This window comes from Daphnia magna, linkage group LG8, assembly GCF_020631705.1.
Source record: "Daphnia magna isolate NIES linkage group LG8, ASM2063170v1.1, whole genome shotgun sequence".
Lineage (NCBI taxonomy): Eukaryota > Metazoa > Arthropoda > Branchiopoda > Diplostraca > Daphniidae > Daphnia > Daphnia magna.
Window position 1 is genome coordinate 4,875,637 of NC_059189.1, and position 27,995 is coordinate 4,903,631.

Genomic DNA, 27,995 nt, shown 5'->3' on the forward strand with positions numbered 1-27,995 from the left:
GGCTACTCTATAAAGTTTCACTCGGGACCCATAGAGTGCCTAGAGATACCCAAAAAGGAAAGTTATATATATAAATGTATGTATACCATTTATTGATTGGCGAATGGGGCGAGTTGGGAGTGAGGAACAGTGAAGAGTTGGGCTTGGAAGGGGGAGGAGACTGGGTGAGCCTATAGCTGACACGCAACGCGCATGGGATATGTGTACGTAAAGCAGCTCACGCAATTGTCGACTATACTCACTGTCTACATATACTCAGCTGATGACGTCAGGAATATTTCCGTCTGAAAGACTATATCCGAATGGCTTTTGTGTCCGGTTCTCTGGCACACAGCTATACGCTCGTTTTCCTTATTGCACAAACCTTTGAACAAAAAAATCGGATAGATTTTCAGTTGTGCCAACGTCGACACTGACACGCGAATCGCCAAACTCACTCGCAATCTTTCAGTGTGTGTGTGTTTTTTTTTAAATATATTTTGGTTTGATTGTTTTTGTTCGTTGGATTAGATTGAGCTTTATTGTCGATATCGGATCGAGGAGTAGTATGCAGTCTGTAACTGGTCATGTTTCTACGCTAAATAATTCAAAAAAAAAAAATCAAATAAACACAACTGACGTTGTCTGCAATCTTTTAAAAAATTCAATTCACAATCTCGACGCAGCATGAATAAACGATACAAAAAAGAATGAGTTTAGTTGTTTGTTTTTTTGCGATTGGCAGAGGAATGAAATGGGAAATGGTAGGAGCTATTATTTCTTTATTAGTAGCCTGTCGAAGTCACGATTTCACGATTCACAAAGTGTTTTGGTTTTCGAGCGTGCGCGAAAACGAATGCGCTCGATTTTCAAGTACTTAGGGCAGCCGCAAGAAGTTTGGGACAGTTGCCGCTTAGAATGTCAGGAGTTTTAGTCAACTGCACTCTGTGATCAAGGAGAACACACAAGAGTTTTTAATCCAAATAAGGGATTTGTTGTCGAGGCTGCGATCCTCTCGACTCCGAAAGGTAATTGGTCTTCGATTTTTTTATGTTATGTCTTAGTTTATTTCCATTTCTATGTCTTTGGAACCTCAACTTCAACACTCTCCCATCACTGTTCTAAGTAATGTTATCTACAAACTGGCTGTGGTCTGTTATTGATAAATCAATACCGGCATTTTAAACTCTACGCCTCAGATGCAACTGCTTTTCCCTAATCTCAGTGAAATTCTTTTTCATCTTAACTCTTGTTTGTGCCCACTGCCGGACTGCTCTCGAGGAACTGGAATAGGGGACTCTACGGTCTATTTGCTAAGAGTGTCATGACTTACATAACCCTTACACGCAGGTACATTAAAGATATTTCAGCACCAAACTCTTGGATGCTAAAATGCCCTAAAAAATTCAGTGACTAGACAAAGATTACTGTAATCCACTCCCAGCACGTTTTGTGTGCCCGAGTCAGACCTGCTGACTTGGGCTCAATTGAGACACACCCCAAGTGACAATGCAGTCTGCTCTCCTTTTTCACGTCCGCAACTCGGTGTAATTGCCAATCTCATTTTAGCCACCAACAAATTGGCGTCAAGGATCAAGATGGGAAATGTCTGTGGGCGATCCCTGTGGATCAAGGCGGGCAGAATAGAGATGGTGTCAGCGAAAACAGACAGGGCCTAAGACATTTGTTGCAGATTAAGATCGCGAGTGATTGGGATTTTGGGCACAGGGCCGACGTCCTAGTGCTTTTAAGACACTCTGGTCACCGAGCTACTCCCTTTTTTGTTTTGTTTTTTCTCTCTTTTTTCGGTTCTTGTTTGGTAAAACTTGCTCCGAGCGAGTGTGTACTTTATAAAGCATTTTGTCGTCCTCTGTCGTCGTGTCGCTTTTCATGTGTGTTTGCTCCAAGGCTTCATCGAATTCCCCCCTCCGGAAGTAGTTATCGATCGGTTTTTCGTGCTCTTGCTAACGAATTTAATCCTGATGCCACCGCCGTTGATATTATCCCAAGTCTCGATACTTTTCTTTATGTTTTGTTCTTGTGGCCATCTGGAGCCTGTAACTTTTTACTTTAAAGCCTCAGCCACCATGGACGGTGGTATAGAACGCTAAAATGGATGGATAAAAAAACAAACACCGTCGTAAACTTTGGCGTCTTGAAATCTGATCCCCCCCTTCTTTTCCCTCTCCTTTTATTATTATTATTATTTAAAAAAACAAAAACAGTCCTAAAGTGGGGGAAATATCGCGTGAATGTTTTGGATTCTAAACTTTTGAGGAGTTTTGATATTCCCCTGTGCAGCTTTGCGTGGTATTCACGTTTCACTTGCGACGTCAAAAGGGTAGGAAGTCTGCGGTTTTAAACATTTTTCCCCAGGTGAAAGAGGTTTTTTAAATTCAGGAATGGCTCGTTCTGAAAAATTTTTTTTTTTCCATACATGTAGAACGTCCGCATTTGCGAAAGGGTGGGGTGATGTAGACCTACCTATCGGCGGGGGCTCCATCTAGATCCATTTTCATAACTTTTAACCATATGGTGAGGTTCTGCTCGTAACTCCACGGGGAGGGGATCACGGGAGTCATGTATCCGGCCACTGATGGAGACAAACTCCATGTGATCTTGTTGTGTTGGCTATATTTATCGTCGTAAGGGTCTTGTCGTAAATTTTCCGTGATGACGCCGGACTTTAGTGGGACAACAACCTCATGAAAAAACAAAAATGTAGAGCAGAAAATGGAAGAGAAATTTGTTTAAAAAAAAGGGGGTGGGGTTTACGGACATATTTTTAGCATCCGTACAGGTGTACAGCTCATTGTTTGGGTAATTGTCAATAGCGGCCCATGATTGATCTCTCCTTTCGATTGGTGTAAAGACCATCCACTAAAGAATAGAAAATTGAATTCAAAGAATGGCGAAACAAAATGCAATTAATGTACGAACAAAAGGCTTCTGTTCGTTGATACACAAAGATTTAGCCAACCGTCATAATAAAAAAAATAATAATATGTTGCTGAACACAACAACTTCGGTCCGTTCCACATTTTTTTTTTATTACGACTGGCGGCCATCTCAGCCAGATTGAATTCCTTTGACATTTTTTAAAGGCTGCCCCTCTATTAAAAACAAAAAGAACTGAAAAAAAATGTGTGTTGCTATTTTTGTTTTTATTGTTCAACGCGTCGTCTTTCGCTTGTTTGTTAGCTGGTTTCATATTAACCAAGGATGACACCATCCGGCCGGAAGGCCAGTTTTTTCTCCCCCCCTCCTTGTCTTTGATGACCACTATCGAAGACATGGACTCTCATCCCCTACCAAGTGCTGGAGATGCGCCGGCCTTACACAGATCGTATAAATATACATTACAGTTTGAAGACCCCTCCTATATATATATATATATTTTTTTAAAGGTTGAAAGCCTGACGAAACGGCCGATCCGCTGGTGTGCGCGATGATGCGAGCATCGAAAATAATAATAATAATGGACCGGGGGAAAGAGAAAAAAAAGAGGGGCGGGTTGGATGTCCGCGCCGGCTGTGGTAGACGTGGAAGAGCGACAAGGAAATGATCGTTGCCATAGAAACTAGCCAAGAAGTCCAATGTGGCCCAAGCAGATGCGATCCGTCATTCGTTTCCGTCTTGTCTTTCCCTCGGCTTGCACTCGTTTTTGTTTTTGATTTAAACCAAATTTTGCTATGGCACCTCGGACGTGTTTGACCATTGCCCGGACACGCCAGCCGTTCGTTCTCTGTGCCGGCCCGTTTCTTATTCTACCCCACTGGTGCACGCGTCTCGGCATGTTCGCCTGCTAATGACCAGATCGGTTCCAATAGCGCACCTCCTACCCCCCACCGAGTCAAAAAGGTATACAGTTCGAAATGGAGAGCAAAGGCGCAGATGATATGGAAAGGTAGAAGGAGAGAGAAAGAGCTGCACACAAAAGATTTGGAACGAGGCCAGCAGACGGCGAAAGGTTTTTAGTGGCGGCCAAGCGAACGGAACGGGGTTGCTGGACCGGTTACTTGAAACTACTGGCGGGGGGATCGTTAGGGAGTGCCGTTAAGGATCGATAGAGGGCAGTCTTTGCTACACAACAAGTATCCCTTTTTTTATTTTTTACATACATATAGTTTTATTCTCCTCTTTTATTTTATTTTTTGTTGGAAATCGATCGGACTTTTGGTGCGGCTTGGCCCGGCTTCTTAAGCGCTTGCGCCAATGTCTCCCCTCACCTCCCCCATTTTCTCTCCCTTCTCTTCACGATCCTTCTTGCTCTCCCCCCGTTGTTCGTTCCCCCTCTTCTTTTTTTTTCCTTTCCCGGCCTTCGCAAGGGAAGACATTTATACGGGGATTGAGTCGAACCGAGACGGCCAAAGTGGTTGCAGCTGTCTGGCATTGACGGTCGTCTTGGTCGTCGATGTTGATAGATGGTTGTTTGCTACAACATTTTGCTCGTTGCGAAGAGACGAGAATCCGATTCTCTTTTTTTACGTGTCACTCTCCTTCTCGTTAAGTGTGCAGGGTTTCTGTTTGTTTTCATTCTCTCCTCGAGGTGAGTGGAAAACGTAATTTTTTGTTTGTTTCAAAACTTGTCTGTTCTCGTTATGCCATTCAAATGTGGATCGCAATTGAGTTTCTTCTAGTGCAAACTCGTGACGCAACAAACCTTGCCCTTTCAAAATCGTTATTGTTATATATTCACTTGTGCCTCTCACATCTGCCCTTTAATTATTCCGACACAGGACTCGCACTGTCGATTCGTTGAAAACTCGAACCCTTTGTTGAGAATAGAATTCCATTCCTTCCGTCAAAACCGGAGCAAAATTGAGATTTTCACATGAGAAATTGCCGCAGTGGCCATGTTGTTTTTTTTCTCCTTTCTTCTTCCTCACTTCCTTCCTGAATAATGAAGAGTTAAATCCAAAATAAAATAAATACTTGACCGCGTAGGAACCGTTGCTAGGTGACCTACTGCACCTTTTTCCCCATTTTTGTTTGTCTCTTTTCTTATTTGCACCAATTCCTCCCGTATTTTGTTGTTGTTGCTTAGTCACGGGTCGCAGTAGCGTGTCGTAGATTTGGCACTTTTGTCGCACAATTGCCAGATGCGGGGGATTCAAAAGGGGCCGGTTCAGCTAAAACACAAAAGGTCTGTAAGGATCGGAGTTTTTTCCTCCAGTTCACTACAGACACGATAGGCATCTGCGTGACAATGGGATCTCGTTAATGAATCCTCGTCTCTCCAACTTTGCTGCGAATTTGATGTTGATATTATTATCTACATCTCATCCTTGCTTGACAAAGACGTCGTCTGCTTTTTAAAGGATGTATTGTTGTGTGTGTGTGTGTGGAGAGATGGTGTCATCCAGCCTTTCCGCGTTTGAACACGTAAGCAGATGCTCCCAGATGTGGAAGCGATTCTGAACGACCCGCCTCTGTCTTTGAAAACTTGGGACTCTCGGCAGTCCCCTACATTATAGAGTAGCCCCTCCCGAAATGTCAAAAGTTATTAACGCCGCATCCTCCGCACAATAAAAAATGTGATCTTTTCATATTGTTCTCGGGAAAGCTTACCTTCTCTTCTCTTTCCATTTTTTTTGATTGCAAATGTGTGAACGTCCAGCCACTCTGGATAACTTGTGATTTGAACTGTTGAGCGCGTCAGTGTGCGATCGTTGTCTCAACTGTGCAACCGACAATTAACCAACAATAAACAAGGAAGCAAAGAGAGCCCAAGAGAGCGGCCGCAAACTGGGCGAATTGGCGTGCCATGTGCCACTTGGATCGACCATGGCCGCCGACCATCACATCCAGCAGCATCAAGCCCATCAGCATCACTCGTCGCAACAGCCAACAACGCCATCGACAACGACAATAACACGCGAAGACAGTTTGGAGCGCCTGTTCCCTCGTTGTCGTCTGCGATCGCCGCCCGTCGACACGGCCGTCCTCATCGATTTGAGCGATGACAACGTGGTCCAAACGAGCGCTGCCCTTCCTTTGCATTCGTTCGGCCGACCGACGCCCATGACTCATGCGGATGGCGGTCAGTCTGACAGCGACGCGTCGCCGATCCGTCGGCCGCCTTCGCTCAAATTGAACATCGCAGCCGGACAGCCACAGCAGCAGCAGCTGTTGCAACAGCGCCGTTATTGCCCGTCGGTCAAGTACAGGACGGAGAGTGCGGAATTGCGGCGATCGAAATTCCTGCGCCGGCCGCGCACCTTGGATCACAACACGTGGAGCCTCTACGGCGACGTCTACGCCGGAGGCTACGAGCCCAGCTCGGACTCGGAGGACAACGACGGCGATCATTTCGGTTTCCCGTCCGGCGGTAAATCTGGCAACGTGGCACCGGCCCCTTCGTCGTCGAGCTCGTCGTCCAGCTTGAGGAAGTCGAATCCGTCGGCGTCTGCGGCTGTGCGGACCAGCGCCTCCGAGTCGCACATCGTCGGCCATTGGAAGAAAGGAGGTCACAATGGCCACCACGCCGAGGCGGCCGGCCATCAGCGGCATCCGCGTCGTCGCGGCGTCAAAGAAATTTACGACTTGACACCTACGCTGTCTGCCGGATCGGCTTCCGGTGGCGGTGGCGGTGCAAGTGGCTCGAGCGTCCAGCTCGACCCCACGCGAATGGAAATCGCCGGCGGCCGAGAGATTGTGTCGCTTTCGAGAAGCCGGACGCGAGGATCGCAGCGGAAACAGCACCGGGTTCAATCGATGGTCGATCCGGCGCCCGTGGATAGCCCTCCTAACAACAACAACAACAGCAACAATAACAACAACAATAGTACGCCGTCGTCGAGCAGCAACCGGAGCATGAACCGCTACAGCGGCGAGGTTTATTACGAGGAGAGCGTGGGCCGTTACGGCTTCCACGTCGGCGGAGGCAACACGCTGTGGGGTAGTCAAGGGCTGGAGCCGAGCTTCAGCATTGCCAGCCATTTGAATGAGAAACAATATCCTTCCTCCGGCAACGCTGCAGCCGCCGGAATGGCTGACGGCACTGCGGCCAAGTCGGAGCAGACGTGCGCCCAGCACCACGGCCTCAAACGGCCGCTCTCTTGGGCCGGAGATGATCCGGTGACGGATCGTCAAATGGCGGAACAGCATCCGCAACGAGAAGCTCGAGAGCTGGCCAGCGCGTCGAGTCCGGATCGCCAAGGGCAGTCGTCTGATGGCGAGGCGAAGCCTTCGGCCACGCTGCCCAACGGCCCGTCGACCGCAATCGAAGATGCGGCCGGTACTCAAATGCAGGCCGTTCACGGCTACTTGACTGATTTCTATCCGGAAGTGGTGGCGGCCGAGCTGAACAGCGCCGATCCATCATCGCCGAGCCCTTTGAATCTTGACAACTACCTGTCGGAACAGTTGAACCAGTTTGCCCAGCAAAAATCCATCAGGCGGGAGGCCAGCGAAGCGGAAGAAGCGTCGCAGCTGCTGCTATCGCAATCGCCACCCGCTCAGCAGCAGCTGACTGTCGCCACTGTCATTGGCGGATTGACTATCGCCCAGTATGAAGGATCACCTCGTCGCTATGGCGTGCGAGCTCATCCGGCGGCGATGCCCGTTGCGCCCGTCAATGCCAACGGACAGGATGAATATTCGGATGAATGCGGCAGAGCCGCAAACGGACCGATCGCGGGCTTGCCTCAGGCGCGACCTTTAGTTCCAGGATTTCCCAGGCGAATCACGAGCAGTCCCAATCCGGCCCATCCGCAGGCGACGTTCAGCCCGTCGGCTACCAGGCAGACGTTGGTGGATTTGGCCGCCGGGCCGGCGGCCACGTCCACGCCCGTCGCTGCTACGCCGGAAGCTTTGTCAGCCAATCATCTGTCGTGGCACCTGGAAGACGTCGACGACAGGAGCATCCGCTCATCCGGCGGGCAGGATCAGCACGCGGACGCCATTTCCCTCAACGCGGAGACGGACCTGGGCGAAACGGAGGTCGGACTGCAGATGGGCAAGAGCCGCAATTTCACGCTGTCCCCCGAAACGACCGATTACGACGATTCCGAGCTGGACATTTACAACGGCGCCGAACTGTCCGTCTGTCCGGACATTCCCGCCCTGAACGGAACCCAAACGTCCGCATCGTGTCACGTGGAATCGTTCGACGGCGTGGCTGTAGGCGCCGAAACGGCGGGCCGTCGGCGGAACAGCAGCAAAAGCCAGAACGGACTGAAAGGCCAGTTCAGTAGCATGCCCATCTTGGAGGACGGCCTGTCGTCGGGCCGCAGCAGCGCCGCCAGCGGCCATGAAGACATCAGCGTCGCTAGTAGCGCCAGCATCACCAGCGCTAGCGACACGGAAGAGGACGCCGTAACGGATCGCATCCCGCTCATGTCGGATCGCCGGATGAAACAGTTGTCTGCCCAGCAGCAACATGCATTGCATCCGGCCAATAATGGATGCCGTAATCTGGCGGGTGCCAGCCCGCTCCAATCATCGATCACGGGCCTTTCTGGTGCTCGTTCCACCAAGAATTCTTGCTCGTCTTCGTCTTCTTCGACCACGGCGGCGGCTGCTGGTCATCAACAACAACAACAACCGCAAGCGATGTGGTCGAAGAAGTTGTCGTCTGCTCTCTCGGATTGCGACCATCACAATCATCAAGAGGCCGGCATAATCCAGGGTTCGTTTCGTAAGTCGTTCTCTTCCACCCAAACGATTGGCCACGTCGATTTCGTTTATTTTATTTTATTTTTGTTTTTTAATTCGTAATTGCGTTCGGCTTTTGTTTTGTTTTCCCTTGTGATTGTTGTCTTCCACCGTGTCCATTTTGTTTTCGATTTTTAGGTGTTTTTTTCTTTTGATTGACTTTGTTTTCTCTCATTTGGTTTGTTGTACTGATTGGAAATGATTCATTTCTCTCTTCTGTTTTAAGTTCCCTTGTTTTGATTTTGTTCGTTTATTTTTGTTGTTGTTGATTCCGCCGCTGGCCGGAATCCCTCGGCGTAGTGGCGCGCTTCATTATCCGCCTGGATAAAAAAAGAAATGCGGATATAATTTCGGTGCCTTTCTGATTTACTAGAGATGCCTTTCTGATTCGATTACGCTTCCTTTTTCTTTCTTTCTTCTCTTCTTCTTCTTCTTATTTTTATGTTGTTGGATTATCGTTGGCCGAACGAGAACGGGGGCCTTGCATCGCCGACCTCAATCTCGTTCCATCCTCTTTAGTTGACTATATTCCGCGCTGCCATCTTTCTCCGCCCTTTCGGCACTCGCCGCGCTTGATATGATTTTCGTCTTTCGTCTCTTGATTTAGCTTTCTCATTACGTTTGATTCGCTTACGATCTCGGTAATCGATACGGACACGTATCTCTCCCGATATCGACCTCTCTATATTGCGGTGATGTCGTTCCACTTCCTTTCGCTATATCGAAAAAGAAACTCAATCTTTAATTATGACACATTCCTTTTTTTTTTCTTTCTTTCGTTTTTATTGGTTGAAAAACAACAAATCAAATGATTTACAGGAGCACGGAATGCCACGCCTCCTCCGCCGGCCCCGATCGCTCATCGGCCGCCGAGTTCGACTACTCAACAACACGCTGTGCAGACGGCCGCCTCTACATCGCCGACGGTGAGCAACGGTGTCAAATCGTTTGCGGCCGCATCGGCGGTTGGCTCCGTTGGAGCGCAACAGAACCGCGCCAACAATCACGCCAGTCCGTTGAGGCTCAGTCCAGGCCCGGATACGCCTTCCATCACGTCCGGTGGCGCTGGCGGAAGCAGTAGTAGCAGCAGTAGCAGTAGTAGCGGTAGCAGTTGTAGTAGTAGCGGTGTCGGTTCGTCTGCCGGCAAAATGCAGAACGTTGGCGGCCAACAACAGCCGAAAGGGTGGGCCCTTCGGGCGATTTGAGTTTGCACGAACTCGGCGACGCGCTCGATCACGGACGCATGAGGAAAGCCAGTTCGGTGCCGCCTCCAGCTGCCGTTGCCGCAATACAGTCACCCCTCTCTCGTTCGCCGCCCGTCTGGGTGCCCAGGTAGTAGGCAAACCTTGGATGTTTTTTTAAAATTAATTTCATTACCTGGGGGTGAATCGGAGTAAATTGAATGAAACATTGTGAACAATTGCAGGCAGAGCAGCGATTATTGGGCCAAGAATTCGCCCACATCGACGTCACCCAGGTCTCGATGCAAAGTGGGCGGATCTGGCATGCATCCGGACGGCAGTAAACTCAATGGTAACATCAAATTGAATCGCTTTTCTCTTTATTATTATTTGATTTTTTTTTACTCGTTCATCTATCGCATTGAATGTATGTATATTTTGTTCCTTTTATGATTTTTACACGAACTATTGAAATTGGCGGCCCCAAGTAGACGACGACGACGAACGGGAAACGGACCAGCTGCTGCGCGATCCCGACGACCAGGGCTTCTTCGACGAGCACGTAAGTTTATTCTCTTCTTTTCTTGCCTATTTCTTAGACATCGTCGACTCTTTTCATCTCCTCCTCCGCCTTCTCCATTCCCCCTTCTCCATGTGACAACAATATTCCATTGTAGTGCGTAGTATGATCCATCCATTTCGGCAGCTCTTTCTCTCGCATTTGTTCTTTTACTCCCCCGTCCGGAAGGCTCGTCAGCAAAGGAGGTACACACACACAGACACACACACACAAAATGAATCGTTCATAAGAAACAGATTTGCTTCTCGGCCGATGATCCATTATGACGTCAATGCGTATATATCGAGCCGGATGTCTTCTGGCTCGATTATTCCTCTGCTTTTTTTTTTATTTTCTTTTAAATATGTACATTTTTTCTTTTTTCACTGTCCACACGAGGCTCCTTTGAAAATGAAGAGAAATGGTTGAGAGAAAAAGAAAAAAAAAAGAAGGCGGTAGCACGTCTTTTCCTTTTGCTTCCTCCTGCTGCACAAAACGATGTGCGTATAATCCCATCCGCCCTTCCTCGCATCCATCGCCTCCCCTTTTTTTTTTCATGGCAGTCGGTTACATTTAGTTTTTTTTTTTGCTGCAAAGAAAAGGGGAGGATTGCGCTGTACGCGAGATCAAATAAGGAATCAACCTGGAGCTAGACGATGTGCTTTTATTTTGATCTGGGTTTTCTTTTAAAAAAAAAAAAAAAGAAACGACGTGTTTCCTTGTTGACGCTACAGCTTGTGTCTATAACATCGGCTCTCTTTTCGTCCCCGACGAACTTTTCCTTTTATTTATCTTCGGAACTGTGTGTGCGTTTCACATCGATTCGGTCAGCGCCTCCCCCTACCAAGGTACGAAATGAGATGCGCAGAAATGGGGGAGAGGTTGTGGTTCTTGAAACTTTAACGGGACGTATCGATGGGAATTATTTTTTTCTTTTTCAATATCTTGTTCAAACTGGGTCCCTTCTCTTTTATTTTTATTTTTTACTCGCTATCTATAAAATCGATGAAATATGGGAGAGGAGCTAGTGGTTAGTTTCATATTGAAATTGCTGTGAGGTTTTTTTCTTTAAATTCATTGTGGCCGACCGGATTTTTTTTTTGAAAAGCGCGCGCTTTCTCTTTTGACGAAGCTAATCGATTTTCGTGTGTTTCTTATTTTCCTCTTTCTTGCATATTTCTCTCTCTTTTTAAAAATTTCTTTTATTGGGATTTCTCGATGGTTTTGCGTTCATCGGTGTGGCCGTGAGAAAGTCACGTTGCTAAAAGTCGGGACAGACTTTGCGGTGGGGGGAGTAACAAAAGAAGAGCATATTCTATTTTTGCATTATTTCCTCGGATGTTTCCCTATCCAACAAATGCGCAACAAAATTTAGGGCTTTGCGTTTGCTCTTGTCTTCACTATCCGCCTCCCCCTTGACGATTTATTGCGGGCCGGATTTAGAGATTGATCCGCCAGGTTCTGGATCATAAAATCCGTGGGGTCTTGGAACACACATATACAACCAAAGTCCCATATTTTCGTTGTTGTTGTTGTTATTTTCTTTCCATTTTTCTTTACGGGAGCTAATCATCGTGACACACAGTGTATTGATTTTCGTTCTTTTCTTTGAAAAATGTCTTCATATCGTTTTTGTTTTGCTCTGTGACGTTAGAAAATGGACGGCGGGCCCGTGTGATGCGAGCGGGTAGAAACAATGAGGAAAAAAACCCAAAAAACAAAAAAATATTCAAATTAAAAGATTCAGAATGAAAAATAGAATCAGGAGAGTAGACGCTGTTGGATGTGGATGAGGCTCTGCCTCCGCAATAGGCACTGCTCGATGGTCAGCGGCACGGACGAATCGAACTCTGTCGTGAAATAGTTGATGGCCATCGGCTCGCCGAGCCGATGGAGTTGGGCGAATTTGCGGGCGCTGAAACGCGCCCGAGATGCCCAGTCGCACGACTCTGCGTGAGGCAAGCGGCTCGTGTTGATGATTGATCCATCGGGCTGCTTGTGTGCCAAGAAGATGAAGCGATGTTGGCCGCCGTTGTGCGACGGCAATGGGCCAAGGTATTCAGCCAGCACGTCGCCTGCGTCACCAATATGTGGGGAAGGGGGTGGGAGAAAGAATAGAAAGTGTTTACGCTTTGTACCGACTACCGCACCATTATCGGGCCAGAAAACAAGAGCGAAGAAGAAACGAGGAGCAAAAAAAGGGTGGGGAGTGTATCGATTTTTTTCCCGTTCTCAGCTGATGACTCACGAAAATAATAAAATTGGGGGAGATTGGAAATCAATGAGAATGAAGGACCTACTACAAGACGTAGCATCTTGTTCTTTTTGCTAGGCGTGTACGAGTAACATAAAAGAAGAAGAACGTTCGAATATGTTTCAACTGGCTGGTTGAATGAAGAGGTTAAAAAAAAAAAAGGGGGGGGGGGAAGAGAAAGTCTTTTATTATTATACGGACCTCGTTCGATATCCTCGTCGGGGATGTTGACCACTAGCCATTGTAGGAACTCTGAGTAGATGCTGTTGTTTCGACTAGGCACGTCCGGATCGATGGCCATCAGCGTGAAGAGTCCTCCGCTTCCATTAGTCGGGAAACTTGTTGTGTTCGTGAAAAATAAAGAGGATAAAGTTTACTTTAAGTGGCACTCACGTAATCTGCCGAACAATTTTTTTCTTTTTCTTTTTGCCGCCTTTTAAACATTTTTAAAAAAATATTTTGTATTTTCTTTCACAAACTAACAGCTTTGAAACTCTTGACATTTTATCGCCTCCCTTTTTTTTCTTTTCTTATTACGTGGACTTCCGGGTGGGATGTGCACACAGATACGAAATCTGTCTGAACATTAAACAAGAAATTCTAGCGTGAAAAGATCAGGAAAAGAATCAAATGTTTTTTCGTTTTCTTTGAACTCTTGAAACGCTCTCGTTTTATGGACGATGTTGTCGACCGTCAAGCAGCCCCTTCGTACATAGTCCCAAATGGATAGGGTCTGAGTGACTCGCTCCCATCTCGAAATTCCATTCATCTTGTTTGATAAGATTCGTGTTTTTTTCTGAATAGGCTCTCGCCATTCCAACTTGTGGCTCTTGCACGCCCTTATTAATCTTCCTCCACCCGCCACCGCACCTCGCCTACACATTTCCCCTGAATTCGAAAGGGGGGGTTGAACGCGTGTCGTGTGCCCAGTAACCATCAAGTGACTCCCACCGAAAACAGTGTAGCTCAAGTGGTAGCCTCTTTGAATTCTCTTGACGTATGACTGTTGCACACGAACGGCCACTACATCACACACGATGAGAGTACAATAACAAACGGTAACTAACGAAGCGCGTACCAGACTGCCGAAAATGGAGGGTGGGGTGGATCGAATTAGATGTTGGGTGTATTGAGAAAAAAAAGAAAAATGAAGATGAGGCTACTCACTTGATTTGATGCGGCTGGAGTTGGGTCTGACGTGGAACGAGTTGATTGCCCATGTGAACGCAGGCGTGTTCGGCGTAATCAACGTTCACTACGTAGGGCGGTACGGTATCGACGATCTGTCCGAGAACGCCGTGACGCCGCAAATCGTCCGTCATCATCTGACGCCACTCTTCGTCCGATATCTCCTCCGCTTGCACCTGTTTTTTGTTTTTTTTTAAATAAGCGATCGCCCAATCAATTAAAAGAAAGAATTCGTTGTTTGGGTGGGGGGGGGGAAAGGTTTCAACCCCGTCATCGAACTCCTCCCTTTGCCTTCTTTTCTCAGCGCACGTCACTTTCACCGGATCTGTGACACACTTAAACTTTCACTGTGACTTGGAGAAAGTGAATGTGCATACCAGACGGGGGACCCTCTCTTTCTTTCTCCCCACCAAATAAGGCAGCCCGAAAGGGTCAACACGGAGATTGTCTTCAACGTTTTCTCCTTTCCTTCTTGCTTTTTTGTTTGTTTTTTTGTTTTGTTTTCGTTCTTTTCTTTGTTTTACCGCAGGTTACGTTAGGTTTACCAGAATTATCGCTTTATTACAGCCCTGGAAAGTTTCGCATGTCTACTACCCGCCGCTATAGATCGAGATGTTACGTACACGCAGACCTTCATTTTTGATTATTATCTTTTTTTTTTCCCCGGGATTTTCGGTAGAACTATACGCAATCAATTGGCTAGGCGATCCTCATTTATCCGCCTTTATTCGAAATTTCTTGTTGCAAGACGAAAGTATAAAAAAACAAAAATTGCGTCGGTCAGAGCCAACGAGGATGAACGACTCTATTGTTTTTAAGTGCACACAATGTCGCACAGGGAGGGGCTTACAGCTCCGCACTTGTCCAACAAAGCCGCTGGATCGCTAACGGACATTGACGAATTTATTCCCATCCGTTCGCCTCTCCAGCGGCAGATGGAAAATAACAAAACACGAACGCATACGTCACTGACAATAGTCTCTTCTTTTTCTAATTATTTCCTTCCCCCCCTCCTCTTTTGGCTTTTAAATAAAAAGGGCAAAGTGAGGATTGGCATATCACTGGGCTTAACGTCAGTCCACTTCACGGCTTTCATTTAAAACAATGTGATCGGCTTGTTTCGAAAGACAAGTAGAAGAAATATGCCATAGGGTTTATGTTGTTTTTTGTTGTTTAAATTTAAATATGCTAAAAAGAACTTTGAAAAAAAAAAATAGAAAGTCAATCGAAAATTTCTAGACATGTCTCGGGAAAATGAAAAAAAAAAAAAAGAGTTGCTTACGCTGAAAGGCAAATTGAATTGCCCGGGTTCCCACGAGGATGTTAGGAGCTGGACTCGGTCAAGCTGGTCGGCCGATAGCGTCGACTCTGCGTTCGTTGAAGACTCGGATGTCGGCAAAGAATGCGGATCCGACTCGGATGAATGAGGCGGCCGATGAGATGAAGTCGTAAGAGCAATGAGCGCCAGCGAACTGTGATTCGATCTCTGCGGCAGCGGCGACGCCCAAGACGAGCCAATCAAATTGAGCGCCACTAAGGCGACAATCACCGGCGTCACGTTGTCCATTTTTCTCTGCACAGACACCATCATCTTAGTTTTAATGTTTTTCCTTTTTCTCTTCGTTTCTTTCGCTCCCCTCCTTCTTTTTTATAAACGACAGCCAACGAAGAGAGTGTCGTCGAAAGAACAAAGCGTCACTTACGTTCACATAAGAGATCACACAGTACACTGATTACATCAAGTCGCAACACACACACACACACATAAAAAAGGTAGGGAATGTCGTGAGACTTGAAGTGTGTTCCAGCCCTTTTTTTCTTTCGTTACGTCGAAGAGCGTCACTTATTTTTTTGTTGTGTGTCGTTTGATGATTTCGTATCCCTGGCGAGTGCGACGGAAAGTGCTGCGAAACAGGGTTGCCGGTTGCTATTTAGGAGAGTTAAAAGTCACGCCCGAACGATTTGCAGACTCTGAATAGCTTTGCTGCAATGAAGCTCGAGAGCGCACGACAGACTGTGGCTGCCACACGAGACTCTACGGCTCGTCGTTAGTTTTTTGTTTTTTTTTTATCCCGTCCCTTTTTTTTTTTTTGGCCCACCGATGCGAGTGAAAGTGGGACCCGTGACGATATTCTCTAGGTCCTCATTTTCTATGTGTGTTTTTTTTTTCTTTTTCGTTTCTTTCTTTTTGTTTTTCTCCCCCCCATTTTTTGGTGGACCTTGCGATCATTTCCGGGTCACCTTTTTGGACTCGAGTATTTTATCTCAGGTAAAGTTGACGTTAGAAGAACGACAGCAGGTGATGCAACAGCTGATTGATTTCAAAGGAAACCGGTCCAGTAGCCCCTTCGTTTGTACCTTTGTTTTCGTTGTATTCTCTTGATGGCAAGCTGGCTTTTTTTCTTTCCCATACAACGCCCCCCGTTGAGAATCAAACAAAAGGCAAGATAGATGTGTATAGCGGTGACGTGTTATCGTCATCATCCACCTTTTCTCTTTTCCTTTTTGTTGTTTTTTCCCCGGCCTTTTCCAGTCTCATTTCGTATGATTTCTACGTGTACAGCAATAGGAAGAGAGAGAGGGAGCTTTCATTCGTTAGCAAAAAAAGTTTTCTCCCATTCCGAGACACACAAAAATAAATAAATAAATAAAAAAAGCTGCTAATGTATTAGCGGTGCTATTGTAGCCCAGCGTGTGGCGGTCTTTTTGAAATTGAAAAATTCCACACGTGACCGCAATTTTTGTTTTAATTTGATTTCTTTGTTCAACGATCACAACAGCGCTTCACAAGTATGCCTCTATTTCATTGCCGCTTGGTTGGCTATCGAGAATAATCAAATTTAAAAAGAAAAAAAAAAACAAAACAAATCGTCCGTGTGCGAAACGCTGCGGCCGATTTTTGTTGTGTTTGTTGTTTTATCCCGTTCGTGTTCCAGGTAGATATAATCGCCCTGAAATTCAGACAATGGGATTTTTTGTTGTTGTTGTGAGTCATTGACGGCAACGTTCGTAGTCCGATTGTTGCGAACGAATGCGCAGTTTGATATTTCTGGAAAGTTACAAACGCGCATCGCAGAGAGCGTGTCCCGATTTTTCGTGAAGAAACAGACTTGATTTTGTGTGTGTGTGTGTTAAGTTTTCTATTGAAGAGCGCGTCATCTCCCTATTCGGGATTTTGTGTCTTCGACTTGATTCCAATACATAATAATGGTGTTGTTTAGCCTTTATTCGGCTGAACGGGCCGTCGTCATGACGACGCTTGTCGACGACGTCATTATACACAAACAAATACCGGCTGCTTTCCAATCTGCTGCAATTCAAGGTTTTTTTTTGGAGGGGTTTTCATGGTTGCGGTTTAGTATTGAAGTCCTTTTTTCTTTCCTACTTGTGGACACGCCCTTTGAAAAAAAAATAAAGCTGCAAATCAAGTGGAACCATCTGGCTGCCACACACCTGCGTCCTATTTTATTTATTTTATTCATTTTTTTTCCCCCGTTCTCCCCTCAACGTCTGCGCATCATCTTTTTTCACGATTATGTTTTCAAGTGCGGGCAGAGTGTGTCGGTGTGTGTGTGTGTGGAATAGGAGAAATGTATCAACCTCGCGCGACACGCACACTTTACTGCTCAATGTAATGCGCTAGTATTGCAAACGGACCGAGTTGTCGGGTCTTGGGCGAGAAACAGCCGACGCTGATGTTGTTCGTTAATATTGCAGATGTTGCTCGAAACGCACGTTATTGCCCGCCAAAGCCTCGATCATGATTCTAACTGTAAGTGTGCGCCCTCTTTTTTTTTTCTTTTCTTTTGGACGGATGCGTTCGCTGTATCCATTTCTCGCAAGACGACCGGTCTATTTCGTTCGTGTTAGTAGGCCTATTTTTTACGGAGATGGGGGGAACAAACAAAACAAAACTCGTTTAGGTATTTCCCGTTACGTTGTCGCCCTCTTTAAAAAAATAATTTAGATCCTCATTTTGGGGTAATTTTTTTTTAAATATTTTTTTCGGCGAATTGATGGCCGACTGTCGACACGGCTTCTTTTAGGACACGACTTTCTCTCTGCCGTGACGATGTCGAGATTGGCGTGCGGATCCTCTTTCTTTCTTTCTTTTATCCTGTTTTTGTGCGACTGTCCCTTACGACAACGCTGTCAGCAGGCTTAACGGACAGGTCCGGGTGATCTAAAAAAAATGATAGCGAAAATGGCAGAGACAAAGGACGAAGCGAATCAACGTCCAAACGAGAATTTTATTTTATTTTTCAAAAGAGAGCTCATTAAAAAAGAATATCTTCCTGCCTTCTTTTTATTTGTTTTGGTTTTATCTCACATCTTTTTTCTAGCGGCAGACTATTTTGCAGTTACTCGTTTCAGCCTGTGCTATTCTACATGACGTGTTAGTTTTCGTGGCAACGAAAAAACAATAGGAGATCAAAGCGGAAATTGTTGTTTCTTCCGTGTTGTGATGGAAACTGATTGTCTTTCTTGGGATATGGCGCACAGTCTCTGTTTAATCTACATATCCATGTTGACATCTTGCGTCTCTTTTTTTCTTCTTCTGTCATCCCGTTTGTTTGGCAACGCGCGAACACGAAATCAAAGGCTCGCCCACCCGTTGCTTCGGATGTCGGTCGAGCCCATCCGGCGACGCGGATGGGGTCGCCGCCCACTCCGTCGTCGCTGCGATCGGCTTCGACGGCGTCGTCGTCGACGCGCTCGTCACCTCAACAACAGCAGCAGGTGCCGCAAAACCATCAGCCGACGATGTCGGTGGCGGCCGCCGCCACGGCAGCGCTGGCCAACGGGACGAGCCCATCGTCTTCCAGCGGAGGAGGCCCACCTCCGCCGTCTCGCCAATCCGAACCTAAGGATCTCAAGTACCGAGAAACGACGCCGTCAGCTAAAAAGAAGGTCAACATTATGCCCGTCCGTCCATGCACGTGCTAACTGTGCGCCCTCATCTCGATCCAGCTGCATCATTTTCCATCTCATTCGTTTGGATTTGATTTTTGATTTGAATGGCAACGTCTGAGACTAGCATGCGGATTAGCCAGCAGTCACTATTGCACGATCGTTATCTTTGAGTTTTTGTGTAGTTCGCCTTGATTCAATCTGACAATCAGATGGCCAAACAGAAAGAAAGAACTCGAGTTGAGGGTTCGCTGGTCGAACGACGCACGTCGTCTCGGCGGAGCATTTCCAGCCGGGCAGAAACGATCAACGTCATCGCGACGGGCGCGTGCCGCTCTGAATCTTCTAGCGAAATGAAAGAAAATGTGTTTTTTTTCTTTGTTAAGATCAATCATTTTTTTCTCTCCCTGGTTTAACAGTGTACCACAATTGCATGCGACGTTGCCTAACGCATGTCCGAATTTCATTTCTGCTTCAAGATTTTTTTTCTTTTTCACATTATTCTTTTCGTTGGGCGGACTTGGAACAACCGCCGCGCATCGCCTCTCTCATTTCATTTTTTTTTTTTCTATTTATGCATGGCGTGCTCCATTTGTTTATATTGTATGCATCGCACTGTTGTGTGTGTATCCAGTAGCCTTTGACGTCGAATGATATTCGTTTTCCAGATTTATACACCTATTTAATTTATAACATATTATTATTTTTGTTGTTGTTGTTGTTCCTTTTCAAATCTCTTGTAATCTGACATAAATTTTTTGGTTTTCATCTTGACAGGATGACAACTCGAGCCAGAGCAAGAAGAAGGGAAGGAGCAAAGAAGGTAACGTAATTCATTTCTCACATGTCAGAACGTAGACGGGTCTCCGAGACTAAGATGCAAATAGAGACATTTACATACATTATAGGAGCAATTACAAGTTGGGTTTATTTTTATTTTTTTACAACCTTTTCGCTTCGTTCGCACCATTTTGCACACTTGGCAAGCGTGCAAAAGAAGAAGAAGAAAACATCTAAAAATCAGACATAATCCAAAAAAAAAAATTAAAGCTAAATTATTTGTATAGATTCATAGGAAGCTCTTTCTTTCTTTTTTCTTCTTTTGGTTCCTTCTTTCTTTCGTATTGGGCATCGTGGTCGATATGATTTCGTTTCGTTTCTCCAGCACCGTCGTCACGTTATTAGTCGGCGGTCTTGCGGTTTTTCGTTCGATTCATCTCCTTCTATTTTGATTAATCCATTTGAATTACGACCAAAAGTTTGAGTTTTTCGCATTGTTGCAACATTCGCATTGCTTGCCCCGCCAATCGAAGGGTATTGCCATTAAGGTAAACTGGTTCGTTTTCTAATTTTGGAAATTAAAAAAAAACGAAAACAAAAACAAACAAACGAGGCCATTGAACCAGTTTTTGCAGTTATTTTTCAATTTCTACTGTGCCCGCTTTCATTCTTAATTCGTCTTCTTCTTTTTCATTGTCTTTCTTGACATTTCTTTTCCTTCTCAAATCGGAACGTTGATTGAATGTTACAGTACCGAGAATCGCAGTGCAGTAGAATTAGGCAAGGCCGTACGCTAGTGAAAGCTATTTTTAACATTTTTTTTTTTATTACCATCGTTATCTACTACACCTATGTTTTTATTTGATTTTTTTACTTTATGACTTGTGTACTATAATTTTTTATTAGAGCGTTAAAGTATGCGAATCTCGTCCCGGATTTTCCCACGTTTCTCTAGTGGATTCTCATTGGCTAGTGCGATCAGAGAACGTGCCTAGTAGTATCGATTCGTTGGGTAATTAGATAAGATCTAAGTTTATACACAGCCCCACCCGAAATAATAAAAAAATCGTAGCAAAAAAGGAAAGAATTGTATTTACTCGCCACAAAGTTCTTGGCTTTTTAATTCCACGCCCGTCCTCTAATGAAGCTGACTTGATTTCCTTTAATTTTTGTTTTTAAAAGAAAAACGAATTCTGCGCACCTTTTTTTTAAAAAATTCGATCGTGTGTTCGCGCACCTCACGTCAGCATTTTCGCTTGTTTTGCGATAGAGATTGCACCACGCAGCAGCAATTGAATCAAAGGGATCGCTGTATACGGCTCGTTAACGACGCTATTTGATTTACGTGTCTGTTGAGATATTTTGATTTCGTATCGTGTTCGATCGTGGGTTAATATTCATTCCCTCCATTTCATTTGTTTTGATTGATTTGATTTATTTATTTTTTATTTGAAAATAAAAATCCAAACAAACCGAACAAAAACAAAACATACATTTCACGCTGACGATGGGGGCACATCCTGTTCTTCTCCTTCTTCCCATGCGTTTGTCGGTGAGCATATACACATCCATCATTCTTTGCCCGTTTTGCCCGTAGATTTTTCTTTTTCTTCAGTCCGTCATCACTTTTAGATCTGCAGTTTCGTTTGTTTTTTTATTACTTACCAATATTAAATAGTGTATTTTTTCTTTTTTAAAAAATGCTACTATTCATGTACTAAATGCGGAAGTTTAAGAAGGAAACCGTCCAGTGCCTGCGTGTCCGTCCATTTAAACGAATCCAATACGAACGCGATCCTTTCTCTTCTTCAGGCATGGTGTATGCTGCTTGAATTTCATGCCCAATATCTCTCTTGTTTGCTGATTGATGATCGTGTCCAGCATGAAATATTGAAACCCCATAAAAATCTCCCATTGTAGCGTGAGAGTTTGATATTTTTTTCTTTTTTAGCGCGTGACTATAACCCGAAATGAGTCATCATTTATTTTTCAAACTAAGCATTTTGAAGCATGGCATTTTCGATTTTTTTTTAAACCTTTGATAGCTTATTATTTATCTTATTATTATTTAAATTATTTTTTATGTTTCTTTGGTTATTTTTTTTCGTTGACGTGATCTTTGTGTTTCGGCTTCAGGATGGCGGATTCGATGGCGAACAAATGCGGACTGTTCCATTAAAGTCTGACTTGAATCATGTCAAACTAATTTTATGTTTTCTTCTTTTCATTTTCTTTATCGGCTGGCTTTTCGTCGCTGTTGTTCCCCCTAATCGGACAGTGATGGTCCACGAACCTGCAGTCCTCATCGAGGGTGTTCTATTCCGCGCCAATTACCTGGGCTCAACGCAGATCGTCTGCGAAGGCCAGCCGACCAAATACACTCGCATGATGCAGGCAGAAGAAGCCGTTTCACGCATCAAGGTAAAAAACAAAATTACATTATCCTCTCTTCTATTGATTCAAAAATAACCGAAATTTTCATAGAATTAGAGTAGATTAACGAACACTTAACGCTCGCATACACACAAACATGAGACACATCATCAGTTAAAGATGCGCAGATAAACACACACACATAAACGCAGGCAGAGATGTTAAATAATTCCACTAATGTTTGTTTTATTTGTTGTTTTTTCTCTCGAAACAACCGCGTTCATTTCCCCCGGACCAATCCCCATTTCTTTTGTGGTAACCTCTCCGCTGGGCATTGGCTATTCAGGTCCTATATACAATTCCCATTATTTTTTTTTAATTAATTCCGTAGGATAGAATAAAAAAAAAAAAATAGAATTAGAATTAACCAACGTTGTCCGTTGTGTTTTGCGTCTGGTGCCTGGAACGTGTTTTCTTTATTATCATCGTAGCGGGTAAAACAAGTTAGATATGGACGGAGCAACACACTCTTTTTTTTGGACAGGCTTTTAATCAAACATGGAGAAAAACATTTTCGGTGGTCTTCCTTTTCTTTGTTCGATTGAAATAAAAAATTAGAATTTTCTCATCAAGACGCGCAAGTGTTGATGGACACGGAAGGATATGCCGTTCGCTAGTCCAGGATGCAATTGTTTTGTCTTAAGTGTTCGATTGGGGCTGGGGGGAGGGCTCATGTTTAACATGATGCAATGTGTCGATCATGCGTCCGACAGGATCAAGATATTGGGCAAGACGATGGCGAAACAGGCAGCCATTCGTCACCGGCGTCCATTTCTTTCGACGAAGAAGACGAAGATCTCGAGACGGACGCTGTCGCTGCTGACGAATCGATGGCGCTCGATTTAGACGATACGCAACCGGAATCGAGTGCCGACTTATCCATCAGCAGCACGAGGATACACGTCAATCCTGGAAGCGAGACGGCCGTTACGTCTCGCTCGTCTTGCGATTTCAACGCCAACGTTTCCTCGTGTTCTGGCCAGAGCCCTCGGCCGGAACATTTGTACGGACAAGATGATGACGACGAGGAGCAGCTCGATGAAGAGGACGATCCACCTTGTGTTTCGTCCAAAGTGATTCACGGCTGTAGTTTCCGTTTAGTCTACCACGGTTCATCCGAAATAGATGAACTGCAACCGGATAGCTCGGCAGCATCCGGCAGCTGGAAGTACCGCACTAAAAAGGGCATGGTTGAAGAGGCCGTGCTGAAACTAAAGGTCGGTCATCGTTCCAACAAATTGCAAAAGAATGGGCGGGGCGGGGGTGAACGATGAAGACAACCAAATTATTCTCTTGATCAAAGTGCAGTAAACTGAAGAGCATTCGGTTAAACGACCTTGTGCAAAAAATGGAAGAGAGGAGACAGTGTTCTTCGTGTAACTAGCACGTTCACGCCATATTTGATGATGTTGCTGTGTCGCTTTTATCCTTTTCTCGCTATTTGCATGGCTCTCACTTGGCCAACGCTTTTTTATATTTTAAAAACCCGATATTGTATCCATGATATTGTATGTTTTGCACTCGGCTAACTCTTCGTGCAACCCCCCCAAAAAAGAAATGTGACTTGCTCATCATTTTCCCTCTTTTTTTTCAGTTTCCTTTTGTTATGTCGATAGTGTTGGGGCGTTGCCCAATTTGAAAGAGAAAAAAACGGGTGCGGTCCGAAATGTGCTGGGTTGCAACTGCCTTTCGGTGACAATAGGAGGCGAGGATGTCGAGTGGGGCGGACGGGCAAAAAATAATCGTCGAGTGTGTCCTCTCTCTCTCTATATATAGGGCGTCAAAGCTCATTACCGCTATGTTTCCGCCCCATTTTTTTTTTCTTTCCCTTCATTTCATTCCGCCTCTTTTACTCGATGCGTTGGCCCAATTCTTTCGCCGTATCTCGTCAGATGAATCCTCGTCAACATCATAAGCATCCCCTATCCTTCTTAAATATATTCTCCTGCCGCCCTCGATGGTAATAGACAAGAAACACGTATACTTGTATATTATGTATGTGACACACACTCTGTGCGGATATTATACTCTGGTTGTATATAATTCATGGAGATCCTTCGTCGCCTTTAGTAAGGGGGGGGGGGGCTTTCCTCCTGGCATCGACAAAAAGGGATCAGGCGGAAAGCAAGTTCTTAAGCCTCTTTTTCGGGATTTAAATTCGTTTTTTTTTTCTAGTCTGAAGAGGGGATTTATAGGAAACGATTTAAGGTGTTTTTTTTTATCATCTCTTGATTCACTTTTTTTTTTTTTTCTATCTCTCTCAACGTTGACACGTCAGAGTGAATTGGAATATTCTTTTTTTGCATTGAGATAAGCCAGTTCCAGTCGGAGAGTTTGTTTACCATGTGTGAGGGGTGGCTTTTCGCTTTTCCTCTTGTCCTGTGTTACTAAACCACTGTACTCTTCTTCTTCTTCTTCTTCCCCCTATTTTGGCTGGGGAAGATCACGCTGAATTGCCTTGTGTTTGCGAATGTCGTTAACAATTGTGTTTTGGTGTGTGTGTGTGCGGGCACCCGCCTTTCCTGTTTGCCTTTCTCTTCACTGTACACTTGAATCGGTTCCGCCTTCCAGCTCATTGCTGCTCTTGCGATAGATTTCCACACACACACGCACACAAATCTCATCTGCAACAGGGTAGAATGATAACACACACACACGTTTGACGGCGACAGAAAAAAAAATTTATTCTTTTATTGATTGATTAAAAAAAGAAAAATTCACATTTGATTTCCAACCACGCCATCAGAAAGCTCTGAGCCACGGAAATAATAACATCACACGCTACACTAAATTCTGGAACGTTTCGAAACTAAGCGAAGGAATGAACGATAATTTTTTTTTTTTTTGCCGATGTCATTTTTTCTCTATCGTTTCTCTATTTATTTTGTTTTTGTTCTTTCTCTCCCTTTCTTGCTTGCCATGTCGTTGCGGTAATGGTCTTGTTTGCTAGGCCCTGGTGAGTCCATTATCTCCTCTCTTTATATCTCTTGATGTCGTTCTTGTTGTTTCGTTCTTGTTCTTATTATCGTCTGTGCTGAAGAAAAACAAAACAAATATGCAAAGGCTAACCCTCGTCTCTATCCACAAATCTACGTCGGCGCCATTTTTTTTCGTCTAAAACAGTTTGAAATGATTGTGCGTGCGTCTCTGCTGACACACACATAGCACTGCTTTGCTCCTCTCCATGGTCTCACTCGACATGTGTGCTCTATTGATTCAGTCGAGACGTGAATGCACATCATTTCTTTTTCCCCTTTTTACTCAAAAGAAAACCTAATTTAGTCTTTTTTTTTTTATTTGGGGAGGGTTGTTCAATGGATCCGGACTCTCTGGTGATAGCGTTGACAAAAGAAACAAGAGGATGGAAAAAGAGTAAAGTAGTTGATGTTCTGAGACGTTGCAGAAGAAAAGAAAAATATCCCTGGCTATGGATGAACGACGTTTGTGGATATAGACGAGGATTTTTTGTGGATTAGTTTATCGACAGCCGATATTAATTTCCGATGCTCGTCGAGAAAGAGAGAGAAAGAGAACCGGAAGAAGAATGTCATCATACCGATATTGAATGGAATCTTTTTCTTTTTTTTTTGATTATTATTTTCATAACTTTCGTTCGGCTGCTGGCAAATGATGGAAAATTAAGGCGCCCGAAGGAGAGACACAACCGACAACCGAAGTGGACCTGTTCATTTCCACGGAGAAAATCATGGTCCTCAACACGGAATTGAAAGTCAGTTTTTTGTTTTTTGTTTTTTTTTTATGATATGAAAAATATTTGGGATGACGATTTTCTCATTGTGCATTCCTTTGACGTTTGCATTTCCAACATCTCCATATTTCTTATCTCGCTACGTGCCTTTGCTAACAAACGGGGGCGTCGATTCGGACATTCTAAATTGATGTCGTATTTCTTTTTGCTTACCGTATCCCCCTGCACCGCGCTATCTTTTGCGCTCTCCCCCACGTTTCCAGGAAATTATGATGGATCACGCCTTGAGAACCATTTCCTACATTGCTGACATTGGAGACCTGGTCGTCTTGATGGCCAGGCGGCGAATGATCACTCAAGATGGCGAGGATTCCAGTAACAAAATCGCAAAGACGCCCAAAATGGTCTGTCACGTCTTCGAGAGTGAAGAGGTAATTCATTTTCATACTTTGGAATCCGTGATTATTTCTCGATAATTCTTTTGTTTTTTTTTCATCAACAGGCCCAGTTTATTGCCCAGTCTATCGGCCAGGCCTTTCAAGTTGCCTACATGGAATTCCTGAAAGCCAACGGCATCGAAGATCAGAGTTTTGTCCGCGAAATGGACTATCAAGAAGTCTTGAATTCTCAAGAGATATTCGGCGACGAGCTACAAATGTTCGCCAAAAAAGAGCTTCAAAAAGAGGTATTTGTATGAAACGAGGCTTCATTTATTCTTTGACGGGATCCAATTGTTTTTTTGTTTTTTTTTAGGTTATCGTGCCGAAAGCCCGCAACGAAATCCTGGGAGTTGTGATCGTCGAATCGGGATGGGGATCGATGCTTCCCACTGTCGTCATAGCCAATTTGGCTCCGGCCGGAGCGGCTGCACGATGCGGTCAGCTCAATATCGGTGATCAGATAATTGCCATTAACGGCATCAGCCTTGTAGGGCTACCGCTATCCACCTGTCAGACTTACATCAAAGTATTGTCTTTTCTATTTTTTTTTTTTATAAACTCAATCATCTGAAATATTTCGTTTTTCTTTGATTTTTGCTGCGCAGAATGCCAAGTCGGCAACGGTGGTCAAACTCACTGTGGTTCCTTGTCCTCCCGTGGTGGAGGTGAAAATCAAACGACCCGACACCAAGTACCAATTAGGTTTCAGCGTCCAGAACGGAGTGGTCAGTTTAAGTGAAGAGCGTGTGGCATTTTCAGAGCTTTAACGACTCATTTTTTTTTTGCAAATTTTATTCACGGCTAGATTTGTAGCCTTCTACGAGGAGGGATCGCTGAACGCGGCGGAGTTCGCGTCGGTCACCGGATTATTGAAATTAACGGTCAAAGCGTCGTTGCCGTACCTCACGAACGCATCGTTGGTCTTTTGGCCACTTCTGTCGGAGAGGTAACAATCGACCCAGTTCAATTGGGAACACGAGGTCAATTTTTTCTTGTTTTTTTTTTTCCTAATGCCAATCTTTCTTGTTGGTTGTTTAGATAAACATGAAGACGATGCCCACCTCCATGTTTCGCCTTTTGATTGGCCAGGAAACTCCTGTCTACATCTGATAGTCACAGAAACTGTTGTTTGTGCTGCTTATGTTTGGTTTTGTTTTGGGTTTTGACTCGCCAGGAGTCACAGTCTCTCGCATCTCCCGAGTCTTCGTCGAAATTTGTTTTTTTTTCTTTTGATACTTTGGCAATCGTGAAACGAAACAGAAAAGAAAAAAAAAATTAATTAAAAAAATCATTTGTGTATCTCGGTACCCGTGTACTGCGGAATGACCGTGGTAACACTTTGTTCAAAAGTATTACGAATTTCCCGTACCCAGAAACAATTTTGTTGACGTTGATCACGTTTGAACGGCCATTGATTTTCAATGCCGGAGCAGAGAAAAAATTTTTTTTTTTATCCACGTCTCTCTTTCTTTACTTTCTTTTTTTTAAATACCCCAACTTAACTTTAGGTTTCGATCTAGTCTCCGTTGGTTTTCAATTGCTGTATGCTCGTATTATTTTTTTGTTTTAATTTCTTTTTCTTATTTGTTATAATAATGTATTTTTTTGTTTTTGTTTTCCTCTCCAAGTCATTTCAAACGGGAAAAAGAGTGAAGAAGCAAAGCTGGTATTCTTTCTTATTTTTCACAAAAACCATATCTCATATCAACCGCGCTTTGCTACTATTGAGATGTCAGCTTTCTGTATTATGCGTGTTTGTTGGCTTCCTACTGTACAGTGTCGCCCACAAATACAAAACGTAATGGCCATTGAACACACGTCGCCATCTTCAATCGTCAACTAAAAGTTTTGCTCTCAGAAAGACCTCAACGTTAGGTAACTAGATGATGGAACTTTGACTTCC

General features: G+C 44.6%; 2 protein-coding genes across 6 annotated transcripts; one reads left to right on the top strand and one right to left on the bottom strand.

Annotated features, from left to right (window-relative positions):
- The first annotated feature begins 872 nt into the window (after nucleotides 1–872).
- LOC116928275 (protein lin-10) lies at nucleotides 873–27,905 on the top strand. 5 transcript variants are annotated; one of them, XM_045178245.1, is made up of 14 exons: nucleotides 9,806–9,969; nucleotides 10,064–10,170; nucleotides 10,307–10,380; nucleotides 18,422–18,730; nucleotides 19,508–19,553; nucleotides 21,810–21,931; nucleotides 22,657–23,160; nucleotides 25,587–25,673; nucleotides 25,916–26,083; nucleotides 26,155–26,337; nucleotides 26,406–26,618; nucleotides 26,698–26,817; nucleotides 26,898–27,038; nucleotides 27,131–27,905. In XM_045178245.1, exons 1-14 carry the CDS (start codon nucleotides 9,881–9,883, stop codon nucleotides 27,200–27,202), a joined length of 2,235 nt encoding a protein of 744 aa, XP_045034180.1. In that variant the 5' UTR covers nucleotides 9,806–9,880; the 3' UTR covers nucleotides 27,203–27,905. The 5 variants fall into 5 exon arrangements, 2 of the variants coding, with proteins under 2 accessions (XP_045034180.1, XP_045034179.1); XM_045178244.1 differs by having other exon boundaries at nucleotides 10,310–10,380; nucleotides 21,789–21,931; XR_006650645.1 differs by lacking the exons at nucleotides 10,307–10,380; nucleotides 18,422–18,730; nucleotides 19,508–19,553; ... (7 more) ...; nucleotides 26,898–27,038; nucleotides 27,131–27,905 and adding exons at nucleotides 873–1,007; nucleotides 5,600–8,620 and having other exon boundaries at nucleotides 9,457–9,969.
- LOC123475509 (OV-16 antigen-like) lies at nucleotides 11,947–15,850 on the bottom strand. Its single transcript, XM_045178246.1, has 4 exons — nucleotides 15,102–15,850; nucleotides 13,799–13,995; nucleotides 12,833–12,969; nucleotides 11,947–12,452 (listed from the first exon to the last, which is right to left on the bottom strand). Exons 1-4 carry the CDS (start codon nucleotides 15,408–15,410, stop codon nucleotides 12,139–12,141), a joined length of 957 nt encoding a protein of 318 aa, XP_045034181.1. The 5' UTR covers nucleotides 15,411–15,850; the 3' UTR covers nucleotides 11,947–12,138.
- Nucleotides 27,906–27,995: the final 90 nt, after the last annotated feature.

Coding starts and splice junctions, on each gene's coding strand:
- LOC123475509 (XM_045178246.1), bottom strand. CDS start 15,410: ATGATGGTGTCTGTGCAGAGAAAAATGGACAACGTGACGCCGGTGATT. Junction 13,996..15,101: donor AATTCAATTTGCCTTTCAGC/GTAAGCAACTCT, acceptor AACAAAAAACAG/GTGCAAGCGGAGGAGATATC. Junction 12,453..12,832: donor CGACGAGGATATCGAACGAG/GTCCGTATAATA, acceptor TTGGTGACGCAG/GCGACGTGCTGGCTGAATAC.
- LOC116928275 (XM_045178244.1), top strand. CDS start 9,881: ATGAGGAAAGCCAGTTCGGTGCCGCCTCCAGCTGCCGTTGCCGCAATA. Junction 23,161..25,586: donor AGGCCGTGCTGAAACTAAAG/GTCGGTCATCGT, acceptor TGGAAAATTAAG/GCGCCCGAAGGAGAGACACA. Junction 25,674..25,915: donor TCCTCAACACGGAATTGAAA/GTCAGTTTTTTG, acceptor CCACGTTTCCAG/GAAATTATGATGGATCACGC.